This window comes from Lissotriton helveticus, chromosome 6 (assembly GCF_964261635.1).
Source record: "Lissotriton helveticus chromosome 6, aLisHel1.1, whole genome shotgun sequence".
NCBI classification, from domain to species: Eukaryota; Metazoa; Chordata; class Amphibia; order Caudata; family Salamandridae; genus Lissotriton; species Lissotriton helveticus.
Window position 1 is genome coordinate 1,626,698,341 of NC_136067.1, and position 17,442 is coordinate 1,626,715,782.

A 17,442-nucleotide genomic window follows, 5' to 3' on the forward strand; every position below is an offset into this window, starting at 1 on the left:
AGATTGTCCCCCCACTAACTACTATTGAAGACCCCACAAAAGACGATTTATTCTGGGAAAGAATGGAAACTCTTTTAATGACTTTTTTAGAACCTCTCACTTTACAAGTCAAGAACATAGAATTAAGGTTGACTAACATTGAGGGAAAGATAGACAAGAAGCTGAGTTTAAGTGAGGGAAATCTATCTCTTAGATTACCTCAGCCTATTGCCACTTGCTCTAAAACCACTACCCCAGCTTCAGCTAAAGTGTCGACCCCAGCTAAAGTACCAGTCCCAGTTAAAGCACCAGCTAAACATAAAAATCCAAACTCAAAGCCCGTTGATCGACCGGAGTCTAAAGATTTAAGAAGAGACACTGTAACCAATGGTAACGGGCCAGCTGCCCCGGTTACAGAAGCTTCGAATGCATCCTCCCATGTACCATCACATCATGGAAGAGCAGAGGATGTTTTTGAGACAGGGGTAACGTCTAACCTAGTTAATCTAAATCTACCGTCAGAGCAACACCATATACTGTGGTTTTGACAAACGTTCCTCCACTTCCCCTAATACCTTCGAAAATTGGTCGACTTTGAGAAATAAATCTCTGTATTTCCTATCCTCCAGGATTGGACTTAAAAATCATCTTTTCTCGGAGTTCAAAATGGCTAGAAGAGTGAGATGGGTAGGCACCTCCAATAAAACAATGAGGGGTGATTGTGTAGTTCTATCATTTCGGTCTCCACAACTAGTTAATATAGTGTTGGAGAGAGCAGCCATGGGGACACATGACTCTCATTTTGTTAACATCCTCCCCCTTGGTTACTTTTATTCCCCTCCTCGGCCTTCTAAGTGCCCTCCCCCTCCCTGTCTCCCTTTGAATCCGGAAGAACTATGGGGTAGAAGATATGGTGTTCCAACATTTAATTATTACGATACTCTTAGCGGTTTGGAAAATAATGATTGACCACAGCTAGATATCATTACCTCTGTTTCACCAGGCATAGAGGTAGATCTTACTCCTGATTCCTGCACAAGAAAATATATAGGTGCAAGTGGGGAGAATTCATTATGTGTAGTCCCAGTACTATTGGAGGATGATGAATCTATGGGGGGTGTTTTGACACCACAAGAGGGCACTGGGGGTGGGGCTGACCAAGTAGCCCCCTTCTTACATATTGGCCCTATCATTATGACTCCAGCTGTCCCGCTTATTCCCCTAACAGATACATCGGTGTTTAAAATCTCTTCTTGGAATGTAGCGGGAATTAGAACAAAAATTGAAAATCCAATTTGGTGGGACGTTATCCAAGTACAGGATCTACTCTGTTTTCAGGAAACATGGAGTCTTGAACCAGTACATTTGAATGGTTATAGGACCTTCCATACACCGGCCCTTGCTGCTCTCCATGGAAGATCAAAGGGTGGTTTGAGTGTTTATCTGTCTAATAAACTGGTGCTTGCAAAAGTTATCGAACCTGTTAAAGATACTTATTTTCAAATGTTGGTAATTGTTTTGGTCTGTGACACCCCAATTGTTATTGTTAATTTAAATAATAATTTTCCCTCTGGTGATGTAAAGATTGTCTTAAGGAAATTGAGTAAAGCCTTGTCTACACAGGAAAAAATCTTTAAGCATAAATTGATGATAATCTTGCTAGGAGATTTCAATTGTAATTTGTGTGAATTGACACAGGACAATAGGTGTGGTTTAGCGCAGGATGATGGTGAGGGTCGTCTGCATTTTAAACATACCCCCTTAGGGTAACCGTTTAACACTCTGTTAGCTGATTTTGACCTAGGGTTTGCTAACGAACTGTGTACCTCACCCTCTGTACCAGCTCCAACATTCAATGGTAGAGGCTGCTCTACAACCATAGACTATGTTATTGTCTCCAATAAATGTGGTAATAGAATACACTCTTTTAGTATCTCTGATATAGTACTGAGCGACCATTTCCCACTTTGTGTGACCATCCGGTTACCTACTGTATCTACGCGGATTAAGAGGGAGAAAGTGACAGTTTGGAAGCAAACTTAGCCATTGGTAGCGTTAATGGGTATACGCTAAAATGGGCTATGGTAAATGAGGCAGAGATAGTTAAAAGAGTAGTTGATAAATGCTTTTTGGAAATGACGTGTCTTGGGGTAGATTCACCACCTGAAGTCCTTCCTTACAATATCAAATGAAATCAAAGGCTCCCTTATGAGGCAATTTAAGAATCAAGAAAAAGGGGGCAGTTGGTTTGATTCTAGGTGCACTAGGGCTTATGCGCTCCTGAAGAAGGCGCTGCATAAAAACCCCAGATCAAATGAGGATGTTAGCAGATGTAGGAAAGAATACAAAATGGCAATTAAAGACCGGAAGAATACTTTGAGGACTGAAGCTTGGGAAGCTCTCCATTTCGCTTCCACAAGGAATGACAGTGCGAGTTTTTGGAAACTCGTGAGAACTCCCTTTCTTAGAGAAGAGGTCGGCCCGACAATAGAAATAGCAATCCCTGATTAAGACTGGGTTAGACACTTCTCGAGAGTATATGAGGGGGAGGAACAAGTACAAGTGGGATCTTTGAACCCTGCTCTTGTTTATCCTCCCAGTAGAAGTTTGCATTTTACTCTCGAGGAGGTTGAAAAAGCTTTGAGTAAAAGCAAGAGCGGTAAAGCGCCTAGCCCAGACGGGGTCCCCATAGATATATTTAAGACCATTTCTTCTCTTTGGGCGCCTCTTCTGGTCCAGGTGCTCAATGCCAGCTGTGTTGCTGATTTCCTGCCCACCTGGGTGGAATCTGTAATAGTCCCGATTTACAAGAAGGGGAATAGACATGGCCCGGCCTGTTACAGGCCTATTTCCCTTCTGGATTCCTTTACAAAAATAGCAGGGAGAGTAATTTTGGACCGGCTCTTGGAATGGGCAGAGGAAAACTCTGTCCTGTCTGATCTCCATTTTGGTTTCCGTTCCGGCCTGGGGACAGTATTTTTTTTTTAAATTATATTTTATTGCAGAGTTATAAACAGTAGGAAAAAGTAAACAGCCAGTGCACTTGTGGGCCCCCCCCAGCCAATAACAGTTCACAGTTGTACACAGCCTTTTAGCCCGCATCCCGGAGGCCGGGCGGCATATCAGATCGCTCTAGAGGAGCACAGCACAGTGTACGTCCCATTGGAACCCTGGCATAAGGTCGTCCTACGCATCTGCTTTTACCCCCCCACCCACAACAACACCATTCCCGTCAGCCATCCCCGCAATATCAACACAATAGCCCCCATCGGGACCTGTTCTAGGCTATTCGGCCTTCGTGACAGGCCGTCCCATCCACCCAGTCCGCCCGCCGCTCAATACCCCTTGTCCCAGTGGACCCAGGCCTCCCTCAGCAATCCTCCAATGGCTTCCGGCCCCCCCAAACCCCTCTACAACTAACCCCCCAACACCCCCCCCCCTTGGCAACTGCTAAGGTGTGTGTTTCACTCAACCGAACTGGATGGTTCCATTACAGTGCACATTGACATATTACTGTGTTCGCCCCGTGGTGTCCATCGGCTTAGTCCTCGCCGTCCCCATCCTCAACCAAAGCATCACGCAGAGCCTGTACCACTAACTCCCATGCACGCGCCGCATCCAGAGCCTTCTCATTCCCTAACTTCACTGCCTGCTTCATCCGGAGCACGCTCTCGCAGTCAGACCATCGCAGCAACTCATTCTTCCATCTACGCAGTGAGGGACCCCCCCTGGCCTTCCAGTGCCACGATATTTCCCTTTGAGCCAATATCAGCCCCAGATCTATGAATTTACTGGTCACCTTGGTGTGCTTAGTATGCGGGAACCAGAGCAATAGACACGTCGCCATGTCGAACTCCACCTCTCTGTCAGTCACTTCATTCAGGAGTTCCCCTACCTCTGCCCAATAAGTCCCTAGTCGTGGACACCCCCAAAACAAATGGTCCATGTCCGCCCCAAGGGACGAGCACCGGGGGCAACAGGCATCCAGCACCCGAAAGTGCCGCTGTAATTTCTCTGGAGTTAGGTATGCCCTGTGGAGCACATAAAAATGGACCTGCTGAAAGCGCGCGTTCCTGGTGCCCTTCCACGTGCGTCGCAGGATATGGCCCCATGCCGTGTCCGGTATGGGCCGGCCAACGCTCCCCTCCCATTTAGCCTTGAGCCCATGGAGTGGTTCCAGCCCGTCGTTCAGCATCCTATTATGGAGGCACGTCACAGCTTTGAACGTACCAGCCGCCATCACCACATATTGGCATGCCATAGTCGTCGCCGGTTCCAGGAGCCCCCCTTTCCAGTGCTTCTGCATGGCAGCCACTACAGCCGCGTGTAGGAGGAAGCCCCCCTCAGGCAGTCCGAACTGGTCCCGGAGCACATCGAACGGTGCCAACGCCCCATCGACATACAAGTCACCCACCACCTGCAATCCCGCGTCCTCCCAATCTATCAACGGGGACCAATCCCCTCCGTGCGGCAAAGCCGTCAACATCCCGATCGGAATCTCCGGGGCATAAGGCCGCGACGCCTTCGCTCTCCGGAGGCTCCTCTGCCAGCACAGTCGGAGCGTCCGCTCCTCCATGGTGAGGGCCCGTAAGTCGAGCCGTTGCTGCATAATGATGTACGACAGCACGTGGCGCTGTATCCCCCGTCCCCGGTCCTGCTCCGGCCCCCTGAATACCCTGGCCACGTTCTGCGTAAGGACCTGCAATTGCGCCGCTAAATAATACAGCTCCAGGTCGGGCACGGCCATGCCCCCCTCCAACTTGGGGCGAAGTAGCGTGCTTAAGGCTATCCTGCGACGGCCATGCCCCCACAGAAAGCCAATAAACATCGACCGCAGTTCCCTAAACACCCCCTGGGGAATCCAGACAGGGAGCGTTCGGAAATAATAAAGGAAGCGGGGGAGCGCCACCATCTTCAACAATGCTATCCTGCCCAGTACAGTCAGCGGGAGGGTCGACCAGAAAGACAAGCTGCCCCGCAGGGACCGGACACAACGGCCAATGTTACCCTCTAAAAGGTCATTAGCCGAATGATAAATGCGGACACCCAAGTAGGTGATGCAAGAGGGTTCCCACTCCACCCCCAGATCGTCGCTAGGGGCTGGCGATCCCGCTCTCAGCGGAAACACACAGGTCTTCGCCCAGTTGACCTTAAGGCCCGACAGTCGGCCAAACTCAGACAACAGATCCATCGCTCCAACCAGGGCCCCCGAAGTGTCAGCTAGGTACAGGAGCAGGTCATCCGCATAGAGCGATATATAATGCCATCGCCCATCACTCACGATTCCCGCATAACGGTCGCCGGACCTCGCATGGACCGCCAAGGGTTCCATCGCCAGGGCAAACAACAGAGGGGAGAGAGAGCATCCCTGTCGTGTACCTCTGCCCACCGGATACGCGGCAGATATCATGCCGCCCAACCGAACTCTCGCCGTCGCCGAGTCATACAAGACCCTCGTCCACCTCCGAAACCCATCTCCCATGCCAAACCGCTCCAGCACTCCATCCAAGAAAGGCCATTCCAAACTATCGAAGGCCTTCTCGATATCCACGGACAGAACCGCCGGCAATCCTTCCTCGCCCAAGATGGCGTCCATTAGTCCCACCAGGCGGCGGATATTCATCGCCGTGCTCCTCGCGGGTATAAACCCGGCCTGATCCCTGTGCACCAGACCCGTCATGTGCGGTGCCAGTCTAGTGGCTAAGATGCGACTCAGGATCTTGTAGTCCACCGTCAGCATGGACAGCGGACGATACGACCTCACGTCCGCGGCATCCCGGCCAGGCTTGAGGAGTGGCACTATCAAGGCCTCCCGCATGGAGGCAGGCAATGTCCCCTTCTCGAAGGCCTCTGTATACACCACCAGCAACCTGGGTGCCAGAGCGTCTACATAGTGCTGGTAAAACTCGATTGGGAATCCATCCACCCCGGGTGTCTTGTTACGGGCCATATGCTTGATAGCCGCTCGAATTTCCGTCAGCGTGACCGGGCTACCCAGGTCCTTCGCGTCATCCTCGTTCAATACCGGAAGCGGCCTCCCCCCCAGGTACTCCGCAATGTCCCAAACCCCCGCTCCCAGCTGACTCCGGTACAATTCCTCATAGTAACCCCGAAAGCGGTCCAATACAGCTACCTGAGAGTACACCATCTCACCCCGCGCGTCAATAATGCTGAGGATCGGGCAACCCCTCAGTTCCGGGCTAGCTAATCTGGCTAAGAGGGTACCCACCTTGTCCCGACCTGCGTGTGCCCTAATAATGTACTGCCTATAATCATAGCATCGCAAACGTTCCGTCTCCGCGGCCACCGTTTCCTTCGCTTCCAATAACTGGGCCTGTAAACCCGGCCTGGTTGGCCTACGGCGCTCCAGGTCCCTCAAAGCGTCTTCCGCTCTTATTAAGTCATTCAGCACAGTCGTTCGAGCATTCGAAAACCTGCCCAGGCACACCCCTCGCACCACCACTTTCATTGCATCCCATTCAGCAGACCTGCTCGTCGCCGTTCCTTCATTCACACCGAAGTAACTATCAATGCCCTGCCGGACCGCATCATCGAACACAGAATCCTCTAGCGTCTCCGGGCGAAGCCGCCATGTTGGTATTGCGGAGCGCTCCCTCTGCCACTGTATATGCACCAATAGGGGGTTATGATCGGAAATTGTCCTAGCAAGGTACTCAGCATGGGTAATTAATGGGGCTAGGGAGCTCCCGCAAAGCACCGAATCAATCCTAACATGTAAATCATGTAGTGCGGAATAAAAGGAGTAATCCCTGGTTCCCTTGTGTCCCTCCCTCCAGACATCCAGCAACCCCCATCGTTCCTGCCAGTCCTTCCTGTGTGCTGCCAGCCTGCGTACAGGAGAGTCCACAAGGGGGGGATGGGACCTATCCAGAGCCACATCCGTAATCGAATTGAAGTCCCCCCCTAGAACTATCGGACCCGCCAGGAAAGAGGCCAAGGACCCCGAGAGGCCATCAAAGAATCGGCCTTGGTCAGTGTTCGGTGCATAAACACAACAGAAAACTACATCCCGTCCATACAGTCTCCCCTCCACCGCTACAAACCTGCCCTCCGGGTCTATGACCTGATTCAGCACCTGAAAGGGTATCCCCGCCCTCACCCAAATCAAGACCCCCCTGGCATACGCTGAATAAGTGGTACCAAAAACCTGGCCCCTCCATCTCTTCTGCAAGGCAGCGCACTCTTTCTTGGTGAGGTGAGTCTCCTGGAGCAGAGCAACCTGAACCCCCCTGCGTACCAGGTATGCGTGTACTTTGTGACGTTTCACCATAGTCCGCAGCACCCGGACATTCCACGTTAGGCATTTCAAATTAGGTAATGTCCCCATACCAAGTCCGTACAGTCCGAATTAAGCTCCAGTGGTTCATAACCCCCCCAATGCAGTTGCCCCCCCCCAAACAACCCCAAAACTGAAACATTCCCCAAACCCCACTCCCCAGGACAGAGCACACGAACCCAACGGCCGCCCCCATCCAAACCATGATCTAACTTCTCGCACACTTACCCTGTGGTCTCCACCACAGTCGGCCTTAAGGGCCTAGGGGGGGTGAGTCGCCGCCGACCCCAGCCAGCGGAGCCCGCGTCCCGCCCTTCATCCCCTCTGATACACTCAGCACCCCCATCCGGCAACCCGCCCTCCAGCAACAGGATATCACCCTACCATGAAGTCCTGATCCAGGCCAAAGTCTATCTTAACCACAGAAAATCTCGTCCGAGGTCTGTGGGGTCACTGTCGGCCCCTTCTGGCTCTCCGCCTCCGAAAGTTCCCCTCCGGTTCTGCTACCTTCTCCTCCCGAGTCCGTTTCAGCCCGTTCACTGGTCTGCTGCGACCCCGTAATGGCCGCCGTCGCTGCAAGTGCATCCCTCTTCTCCGCCGCCATTTGAGCCTCCCGCTTCTCCCGCTGGCGCCTGTTGCGGGACCTGATGCGTTGTGACTGCCGCACCCGGGGCCGCTTGGGCTGGTCTCGCCTACTCTGGTGCGTCCCGTCCGTCCCCGCTCTGTACGATTCAAGCCAGTGCCATGCCTCATCCGGAGTGTGGAAAAAGTGTGTGGTGCCATCCATGATAATCCGCAGCTTGGCCGGGTAGAGCAAGGAGTACTGAATGCCTTCCTCCCTGAGCTCCTTCTTCACAGCAAGGAACGATGCCCTGCCCTTCTGGACCGCCTGCGTGTAGTCCGGAAAAATCGTTACCTTGCTGTTCTCCACCCCATAAGGGCCCGACATCCTGGCCCGCTGGATGAGAAGGTCTCGGTCTTTGTAGTGGAGGAGCCGTACCACCATTGGTCGGGGGGGGCGGCCAAGCCCCGGCGGGCGAGCGGGCACCCGGTGAGCCCGCTCCAGAGTGAAAAATGGAGTAAGCCCCTCCGGCGCCACCACAGTGCGGAACCAGTTCTCCATGTAGGCCACCGCATCCTCCCCCTCAATCCGTTCCGGCAGGCCTACGACCCGCACGTTGTTCCGCCTATTGCGGCCTTCGGCATCCTCCACCCTCCGCTCTAGAGTGTCCAGTCGGGCCAAAATGTCTGCGATCCTGTGCTCCGCTGTCACCACCGAGGGCTTCAGGTCCAGTAACAGTTGGTCATGATCCTTGACCCGATCTGCCAGCTTCGTGTGGTCCGCGCGGAGCAGCCCCAGGCCCGTTGCCACCTGGGCAATATCGTTGTGCAACGCCTCCTTGGTGGAGGTGATCGCCTCAAGGATGGCATCCAAACGTCGGTTCAGTCGCTGTTCCTGGTCAAGCTCCGGGGAGGGACTCTCATTCAGCCAGGACGATGTCGCCGAGTCCCCCTCGCGGCTCCCGGGCATCGGCCCTCCGGTCGCCGCCATGTCAGGGTGCTGCGTCACAAGTCCAGCCACCCGTACTACGGGTGCTCCCGTGAGCTCGTGCCGAGTGCCGGGTACCGGGCAATGTAGTGCTACCGCCAATGGACTCAGGAGCAATGACCAGGCGGATGAACCCAATTCCGCCCCCCCCGCTGGATCCGTGGGGGTAGGACGAGTCGTGGGACGGTGGTCGACGAGAACCCTCGATCTCCTGGGTGAATCGGGCAGCGTCCCCCGGTCTCCAGGCTTCACGCCGCCAATCTCAGTGCGTCGGGCAGCCGGGCACAAGGTCCCCTCCGCTTGGCGACAGTCGAACTCAGGGCTGAAGTTCGGGACCGTCCGACCTCCACGCCGCCATTTTCTTCACACCCCGATCCACACCTCGGCCGCCCCTTCCTCGATCTTCGCGGGGCCAGCAGTCCCCCAGCGAGTCACCGAGCACGTCCAACTATCTCCTCAACCTTCAGAGGGCAGGACCGTCATCTCCGGGTCGCCTCGGGTCCCGAAAAACAGGAGAATTAGCGGGAATCCGCGCGGAGCTGCGAGCTCACGCCGCCATCCCGATCGGCGTCCAAGCCACGCCCCGGCCTGGGGACAGTAGAGCAGGGTTTGAACCTTTTAATGTTGGTCTGGAAGTATACGAGGGCAAAACAGGGTAACCTGTTTTTGGCCTTCGTTGATCTCTCGGCCGCCTTTGATTGTGTGATCCACTCTAAGCTGTGGGTACTACTAGAACAACTTGGGGTTGAATCTAATATTATTTATTATCTTAAGCGTTTTTATAGCGACGCTTCAGCCCGCGTTCGCTTTGGCCTAAAGGGAGAACGCACCGATAAAATTCCAATCAGGAGTGGGGTCAGGCAGGGCTGTGTCCTGGCCCCTTTCCTTTTTAACTTGTATATAAATGGATTGGAAGACGCTCTGTGCAATGATAGCTCGGATCTCCCTTATGTAGGCGGCCGCCCAATACCAGCACTACTGTACGCTGACGATGCTGTACTTATGTCACGTACTCAATTTTTGCCGCTTTATGAATGAGCTGGGCCTGAAAGTCAATACAACAAAAACTTTCACTATGTATTGTGGTAGGCAAAGCAGACCCAAGAGGCCTATTTTTATTGCAGGACAGAAACTCGATTTTGCCAAGCAATTCTCCTATCTTGGGATACTCTTCGCCCAAAATGAGACGTGGACCCAAGCTGTGTCTGCAAAACAACTTGAGCTGTCACGCTCGACCGCTGCTCTTAAAATCTTTTCAAATAAACTAGGGACCAGACCACCTGTAAAACTAATTACAATTTATAAAGCTCAGTGTGTGGCTGGCGCTACCTACGGTAGTGGGGTCTGGGGTTTTGCAAACCCCGCACCACTCATTTTTAAAATATATTTTGGCACTTCCCAAAAGCTCTCCTAACTACAATTGTCATTCAGAACTTGGTCTCTCTTATATATCAGACCTAATTAAACTAGAGCCTGTGCTATTATGGCACAGGCTCTGGACACAAGATGCAACCCATTTAAATAGAGTTGTTCTAACAGACATTTTAAAATTAGAGGGAGCTAAAAAAATACCATGGGTGAACTAGGTTTACAACTTTTTAAAGGATATTGGGAGAGAAGATTATTTCTTGAACCCTATTAGTATTTCAGCTATCTCACGGAAAGAGTTGAAGAGGAGGGTCTAGCTCTTCTGGACTGAAATAGAATTGCAACGGAGGTTTTAAAACCTTCTGTCCTGCAGCATCAAATGGTTTTATCAACTTTTAATATTCAGCCCTATTTAATCTATGTATCGAATAATTATGAGCGTTTTTTACTTTCATGCTTTAGATTTGGTATTTTCCACAGACTGGTTAGTTTTCCTATGATTAATAATTGGACGCACGATCTACCTCCTTGCCCCTGTGATCATATTTCACCTCAGAGTACTATCCATGTCCTCCTGTTTTGTAAATTTTATGATGTAACAAGGAAAAATGTTTTACTCCCATTATTAAGAGAATTAGGACACCGACAGTGTCGTTTGGCGATGCTTAACATCCAATGTCTTGATAACCACCTATGTGTAGCAACAATAACACTATATTTAAAAGATGTGATGCGCACCAGGAAAAGCATGGATATTTAAATGCACTGTAAAAATACTTTAAATTTTAAACTTCTATTTCTGAGCCTTAATCTATTTGACTGAATGATGAATTTTTGTATCATAATTATGTTTTTTTTCTTTTTTTTAATAATGTAATCAATGTATTTTTTAATCTGTACTTTTATGATTGCTTCTAACAATCGAAATAAAGAAACTTTGACTGACTGACATTGGGTTTTTTCTTCACAGTTTTAAAAGGTATTGGCAAACAGCCTGGCAGTTATGATGTGAAATAGCCCAATTGGGTAAAAAGGAAGGGTACTTACATACCACTGAGACTTGTTCTGTGTGTAAAAGGCTGTTTTATTGAAACAGGTGCGCATGACATAAAAATTGCTTGGCCCAAAGACTTACAATACTAAAACCCCACTATACATCCAATCACCTACCTTCCCTACCCCCAACCCCTCTCTCCACAATATATATAATATTCACATTTTGACATCATGAAAAATGTACCTGTATGTTCATTTCCTTTCAAACTCCTCTCCCTTACCTAAAGTGACTAATTAACCTATGCCCAACTTGCTATTCCTATGACGCAACAGCTTTAACTCCAGGACTTCCGGTGTGGGTTTGGTGAGACCCTCTGTTTCTGCCTGCTTATCCTATCTTAATCAAAATAACCTAAAGTAAAGGCCTGCAACCTTGTGGGCCTTCTGCCTAACTCCGCACCTGTCTCAAGTGACAACCAATACAATAAAACAGCCTCTACACACCTGTTACAACAAGCTTGCCTATATATTGACCGTAAGTCACTACTCATTTCCCTCTGAACCCCAAAAAATCAGGAGGGTGGGTGGTAAAAAAAATCACTAACTGGATGGTACTATATACCCTTGTGCTACATTCTGCACTGAATGTAGCCCAACCAAGCCCAGGTAGCTAAACTGTGCCTGCCTTTTCCTAATACCCCCGGGAGACAGACCTCCGTCCGATGTCCCCCAAAGCCCTATTCTTCAGGTTACGTGAAACCCTGGACGTTTATTTCTTCATGTAACCAGATTGTGTGTGCATGTGAGAAAACATGTTTTCTCCTTCCTCAGGACTGCGGAGAGGGCTGGACTGCACATTTAACGTAAAAGGCTGCCTAAAGGCAGCCTGATATCCTCGTACCACCACGTTTTTCCTTCTACAACTATCTCTATTAGTTTTGTTGACCATTTTTCATTTCTGTTTCCTGTCAGGTGCCATCACGAAAGGACAATTGAGCCCTGTTGAGCTAGTACATCAGTATATACGGCATGGCGAGATTTGCGAGGCTATTGGCGTTTTGAGCAGCTTGAACTGGAATGTTTTGGGGCATCAGTGCTTCATATGTCTGAGTGCCATTGTAAATCACCTACTGAAGCAAAAACTAACGCCAGAGCGAGAAGGTAGGAATGTCTTATTAGCTATATTTGTATGCATAATATTTTAGAGTAATAAAACTATTTATCTGTCCTCTTCAGAGTGATTCAGTTTCTAACTGGGTGCATGAATCTAACCTCTTGGAGGAATGGCTGAATCATAGTATCAGTGAAAAATGTTTAAATCTGGAATACAAAACGCATGCATGCATCTCCCATCTTACCTTATAGAAAGCAGTTGTCGTTCAACTTTTATGCAAGCTCTTTTTGAACAAAGTTTTTTAACATCTCGTAAAATTCCAGCATCACTATAAAACAAGCTGGAGATGCGGTGCTGTCTTAATTCGTAAGTTAAAGATGGACATAGCCCACGGTGCAATGCTACTTATTACGGAGAGCTCACTAACCCATGAAAAACGCAATAATGTGCTTGCATTGCCTTTAGTATAGAGGGCAGTCTTTGATCCCAGGCTGTTTAGCCTCCGCCATCTTGTACACACTGCTCAAGAGCTACAGACCTCGACATATCGACTGATTAGCTACATATTAGTGCTCATTGGCTTAATCACTAGAGTACTGTTTATAGCCACCGAATAGGCATAACCAGAATGCCTCAGACCTAATAAATAAACAAAAGTGAATCGGAAAACTACCCAAGACAGTATGAGCGCTAGTGCGCTAAATGGCACCACACTGTGTACTATGATGGCACTCGGGCATAGATATCTGTGGTGGAGCAGGAGCAGTGACGCCAAGGCCCAGGGTTGTGAGGGGTGTTCTTGTCCCCATTTATGGGCTTCCTTTCACTGCTCGACCTAGGGGCGGAGGGTCTCTTTCTTGTGCTTAAAGATGAAGCATAAAGCACAACCACACACCTCCTATTCAGCAGTAGGTGGCGTCACGGAAATGTGGAGCAGCGCGGGTGAGGCCCTGTGAGAGGGAGGCTGGGATAATATTTTTTTTAACTTAACTACCGGTCTTCTTCTCGCTGGTCTTCTCCTCCTCTGTGCACAGGCTGAAGCTCCCAGCTTACCCTGTGGCCAATCCCAACGGTTCTCTCACTATGAGAGGCAGAGTAGGGATTGTGGGGAGTGCCCTGTTTTTGCACCACTCCACCTGGAGCAGGGACCTTGTGCCTGCTGATCTCTCCAGCCAGCAACACAGCTGGGTTGGAGAGATGTCTGTGCGCATGACAGTTTGGCTGGCCTGAGACGGCCGGCCAAACCATCATGCTCAGTTACATCAGGGCACACCACTACTCTTCCCCCTGCTTGCAGTACTGTGCCCCTGCCCCAAGTCTCAGCCGCAGTGGGGCAACGCATTTCTGCCATAGCTGAGGAGCCGCTGCTGCTACCTAGACCATAGGATTTTGAACCGCCTCCTCAACAGGAGCGGTTCAAAATGTTGTCAATAGCTCAGGACCTTCTTGCTTTAGAAGCATAGGACTGGCTGGTGTGTTTCGATCTGCAAGATGCCTACTTCCACATTCCCATTCTTTAGTTGCACAGGAAGACTCTTTGCTTCACAGTAGCATGCCAGTACTATCAGTTTGTAGTCCTTCTGCTTGACCTCACTTCCGATCCTCAAGTCTTCAATAAGGTGAGGGCCGTTGTAGATCAGAATGTTGGGAATCCTGGTGTTCCCTTACCTGGATGATTGGCTCCTCAAAGCCAGATCTCCAGAGTTGGTAAAGCTCCACCTGCAGGTGACAACTCAGCTGTTGTTCACTCTGGGCTTTTCTATCTACAAGCCCAAATGTCACCTGGTGCCCTCTTAGTGCATCCTATTTATAGGGATAGTACTGGACACTACTGTGTATGAAGCCTTTCCGTCTTCACAGAGGATTCTTTACATTCAGGCTGTGATTCCGATGTTTCAGGATGGAGAGATTGTAACAGTCCTGAAGGTCTTACACCTGCTCGGCCTACTAGTCTCCTGCATCCTGTTGGTCACCTACGCATGCTGGCACATGGTAACCCTCCAGTGGTGCCTCTCCAGGTAGTGGTTCAACACAACAGAAACCACAAGCATCCATCAAGCTCTCCAGGGACATTGCAGTGGATATGCATTGGTGGACAGCAACCATTTTCAAGGAAAATGTTTCATCCTCTTCTTCCAGTGGCAACGATGATCACAGATGCCTCCGCCCTAGGTTGCGGCGCCCATCTGAATGTCTTGGAGATCAGAGGTCTCTGGTCTCCGCAAGAACATATTTTGAACATCAATCTGTTGGAATTGCGGGTGATAAGTTTAGCGTGCAAAGCCTTTGTCTCTTCTCTTTGTAGTCAGTCTCTCCATGTCTTGATGGACAACAAAACCGCAATGTAGTACATCAACAAACAAGGGGAGTATAGTTCTCTCTTCTCTGCAGAGAAGCTCTCCAACTCTGGTCTTAGTTTGAGGACCTTCAGATTTGCGTGGTAGAAAATCACCTGGCCGAAGTGCTCAACATATTTGCAGACTGTCTCAGTCAGCGTTATCTTGCTGATCACGAGTGGCGACTCCATCCAGAAGTAGTGCAAAACATATTACGACAGTGATAAACTTCTCATATAGACCTGTTTGGTGCTCAGAAGAATGCACACTGCCCAACATTCCTCCGGTATTGAATGCAGGGATGAATGGAGGATGGTTTTGACTGAGTTGGAGGTCTCATCTTCTGTACGCTTGTCATCCCATACCCTTGATTCCTCGGGTCTGAGGAAGGGTCGCCTCAACTGGGCTCTAGTAATATCAATAAACCAGGACTGACCATTAACAGTGTGGTATGCAAACTTAATTTACCTTTCTCTGTGGGATGTATGACATTACGATGCATGTGTTTACAACGTATTCCTGTACCGCGCATCCTTAACCACGCAATGCCTTTACCATGCATATATCTCTACCACGCAACCCTTTACAATCTCCTTCCCCCATGCCAGTTAGCTTGCTCCCCCATCCAGCTCCTCCCTACCCTCTGTTGTCCGAGTCCATGCACCAGTCCCTCCCTCCTGCCCTGCACGGTCCGATGTGCTGCTACTGCCTTCCATTTAGCTTGATGTCCCTGCCCAATCTTCCTACCCTCCGTTCCCCAATTCTATGCTTAGCCTCTTTGCTTATCTTGCTGTCCCAACTCTCCTTTCCCTTGCCCTCCGAAGTCTGCGTGCATGCCCCTGCTCCCTCCTTTCTTCCCACCATATTCCATTGACCTGCCACCCTCCTATCTACTCCGAGTGTTCTGTTGAGCTGTCACTGCCCCTCCCACCAACTGTTCACTTTGGTTTGTGGTTTCTTCTTCTTCTTCTTCTTTTTTTCTCCTCTTTTGCTAAACCTTTTTCATGCTTTTTTCCTGCTCCCCCCTTTATTTTCCTCCTTTTTTCTTCTTTTCTCTCCACTTTTCCGTTCTGCTCTTGTTTTCAAGGCACTACATTAGTAGCCGATGGGACCGTGTGTTCTTGGCAGAACTGTTTGTTGTGTATATATTGTAAATAATGTTTCTTAAATTTATTGTAATTTGGCCCTTCTGTCCTGAGGAAGCCCATAGATACATGTGGCTGAAACGCGACTGCGTCGACATTCTGTGGAGGAGTCCGTTTCAACTGTTAATTTGTGCTAGACTGTAGCATAAGCGCCAGTCTAAATAATCATTTTGGGGTAAATAATTTCCCCAGGCGCTGTTACATAGGACTACCTGGTAGTGTAGCATTGCAATTCAATGCGCACATAGATATATAAATGTTTTTTGTGTCATTTTTGGTTTTTTTGTTTGTTTTTTGTAGGGCTGTGTTGTTTTGAAATTCGTGTGTAATATATATATATATATATATATATATATATATATATATATATATATATATATATATATATATATATATGTGTGATGTATATGTTATATATTGTATTATATGGAAAGATTGAGTTCAAGTGAAGGTACTCTTGCGGTATATAATTACTTGTTGCTTGTTTTATGTGCTCCACCTAGTTGTTTGATATGGCTATATATGTGACTATAATTTGTGTATTCATTACCATATAAAATTCATTTTTTGGATATATCAAGGCTTTTAATTTAACCTTGATTACAAATAAATACTGAATCGATCCCTCTGTGATATTTTGTATTTGTATACATCTTTTTGATGTCATGTGCTCATGTCCATGAGGGTAATTTGGGCACAACCCCTTCTTTTTTCCTAGTACCTCCCACCTACTCAACATGGTCAGTTGGCAGCCGCCTGTCGCTGCCACCTGCATCCTGCCTGTCCAAGTTCCTTGCCCCTATCCCCTCCCACATGTCCTCCATGGTCCATTTTGCTGCCTTTCCCTTCTGCCCTCCATGCTCTGTGTGCTGCAAATGCTCTTCCAGTCCGCCCTGCATGGTCTGTTGTGAAGTCCCTTCCCCTACCTTCTTTTGTCTGTGTCCCGCCTCTAACTCTCCCCTCTGTCCTCAATGGGCTTTCGTACATGCCCCTGCCCCCTCGATCTTGCCCACCATGGCTGTTGTGCTGCTGTTAATCCTCCTGCTTAAGCAATTAACAAGGTTCCTTGACTCAACAAAATAACCAGAACTGATGGATAAATTATAGACAAGAATCTGTACTATAATGGAGAAGGTGTCCAGCCGGACACTGATTTTAATCAATTAAGGCGATTGTAAACAAAATAAAGGAAAACATTTATACAGTGGGATACAATCCTGTATCCAGTACATATGACACAACAGGACAAACCAAGAAATATATAAGGGGAGGGTTATTTACAGGCAATTAAGAAACGAGCCACTAGTGAAAATAATGCATTGTACGAGCTGGACTCATGTAGAGAACACAATTGGGCAACACAATGGAAGAACTTGGTGCGTAACTACATAAACAGTTGACGGCGTTTCGATCCTATGAGGGCTAAAGGATCATCATCAGGACTAAAAATAACATTGCCTGAATTGCAAGCCTGTTGGAAACATAAGATAAAAACAAAGAAGGACAAAAACCACAATTAGTTCTTATGTCCTCTGTAATTGTGCATAGCGATTTCACAGACCATGCTTAAAGTGTAGACCTTCCATGCGTGTGTGCATCCGTGTAGACACGCTTTTAGCGTAACCAAGCGCTTTACAAAATTCCCTTAATAATAATAA

The 17,442-nt window shown here is 48.9% G+C and overlaps 1 protein-coding gene across 13 annotated transcripts in view; it reads left to right on the forward strand.

Annotated features, from left to right (window-relative positions):
• The window catches only part of WDPCP (WD repeat containing planar cell polarity effector), a 2,510,630-nt gene that overhangs the window by 1,063,429 nt on the left and 1,429,759 nt on the right, over positions 1 to 17,442 (forward strand). For all 13 annotated transcript variants that reach the window (XM_078649441.1, XM_078649443.1, XM_078649444.1 and 10 more), the window contains one exon: positions 12,162 to 12,350. In XM_078649441.1, coding sequence (XP_078505567.1) covers positions 12,162 to 12,350 — 189 coding nt within the window. The remainder of the gene's footprint in view (positions 1 to 12,161; positions 12,351 to 17,442) is intronic.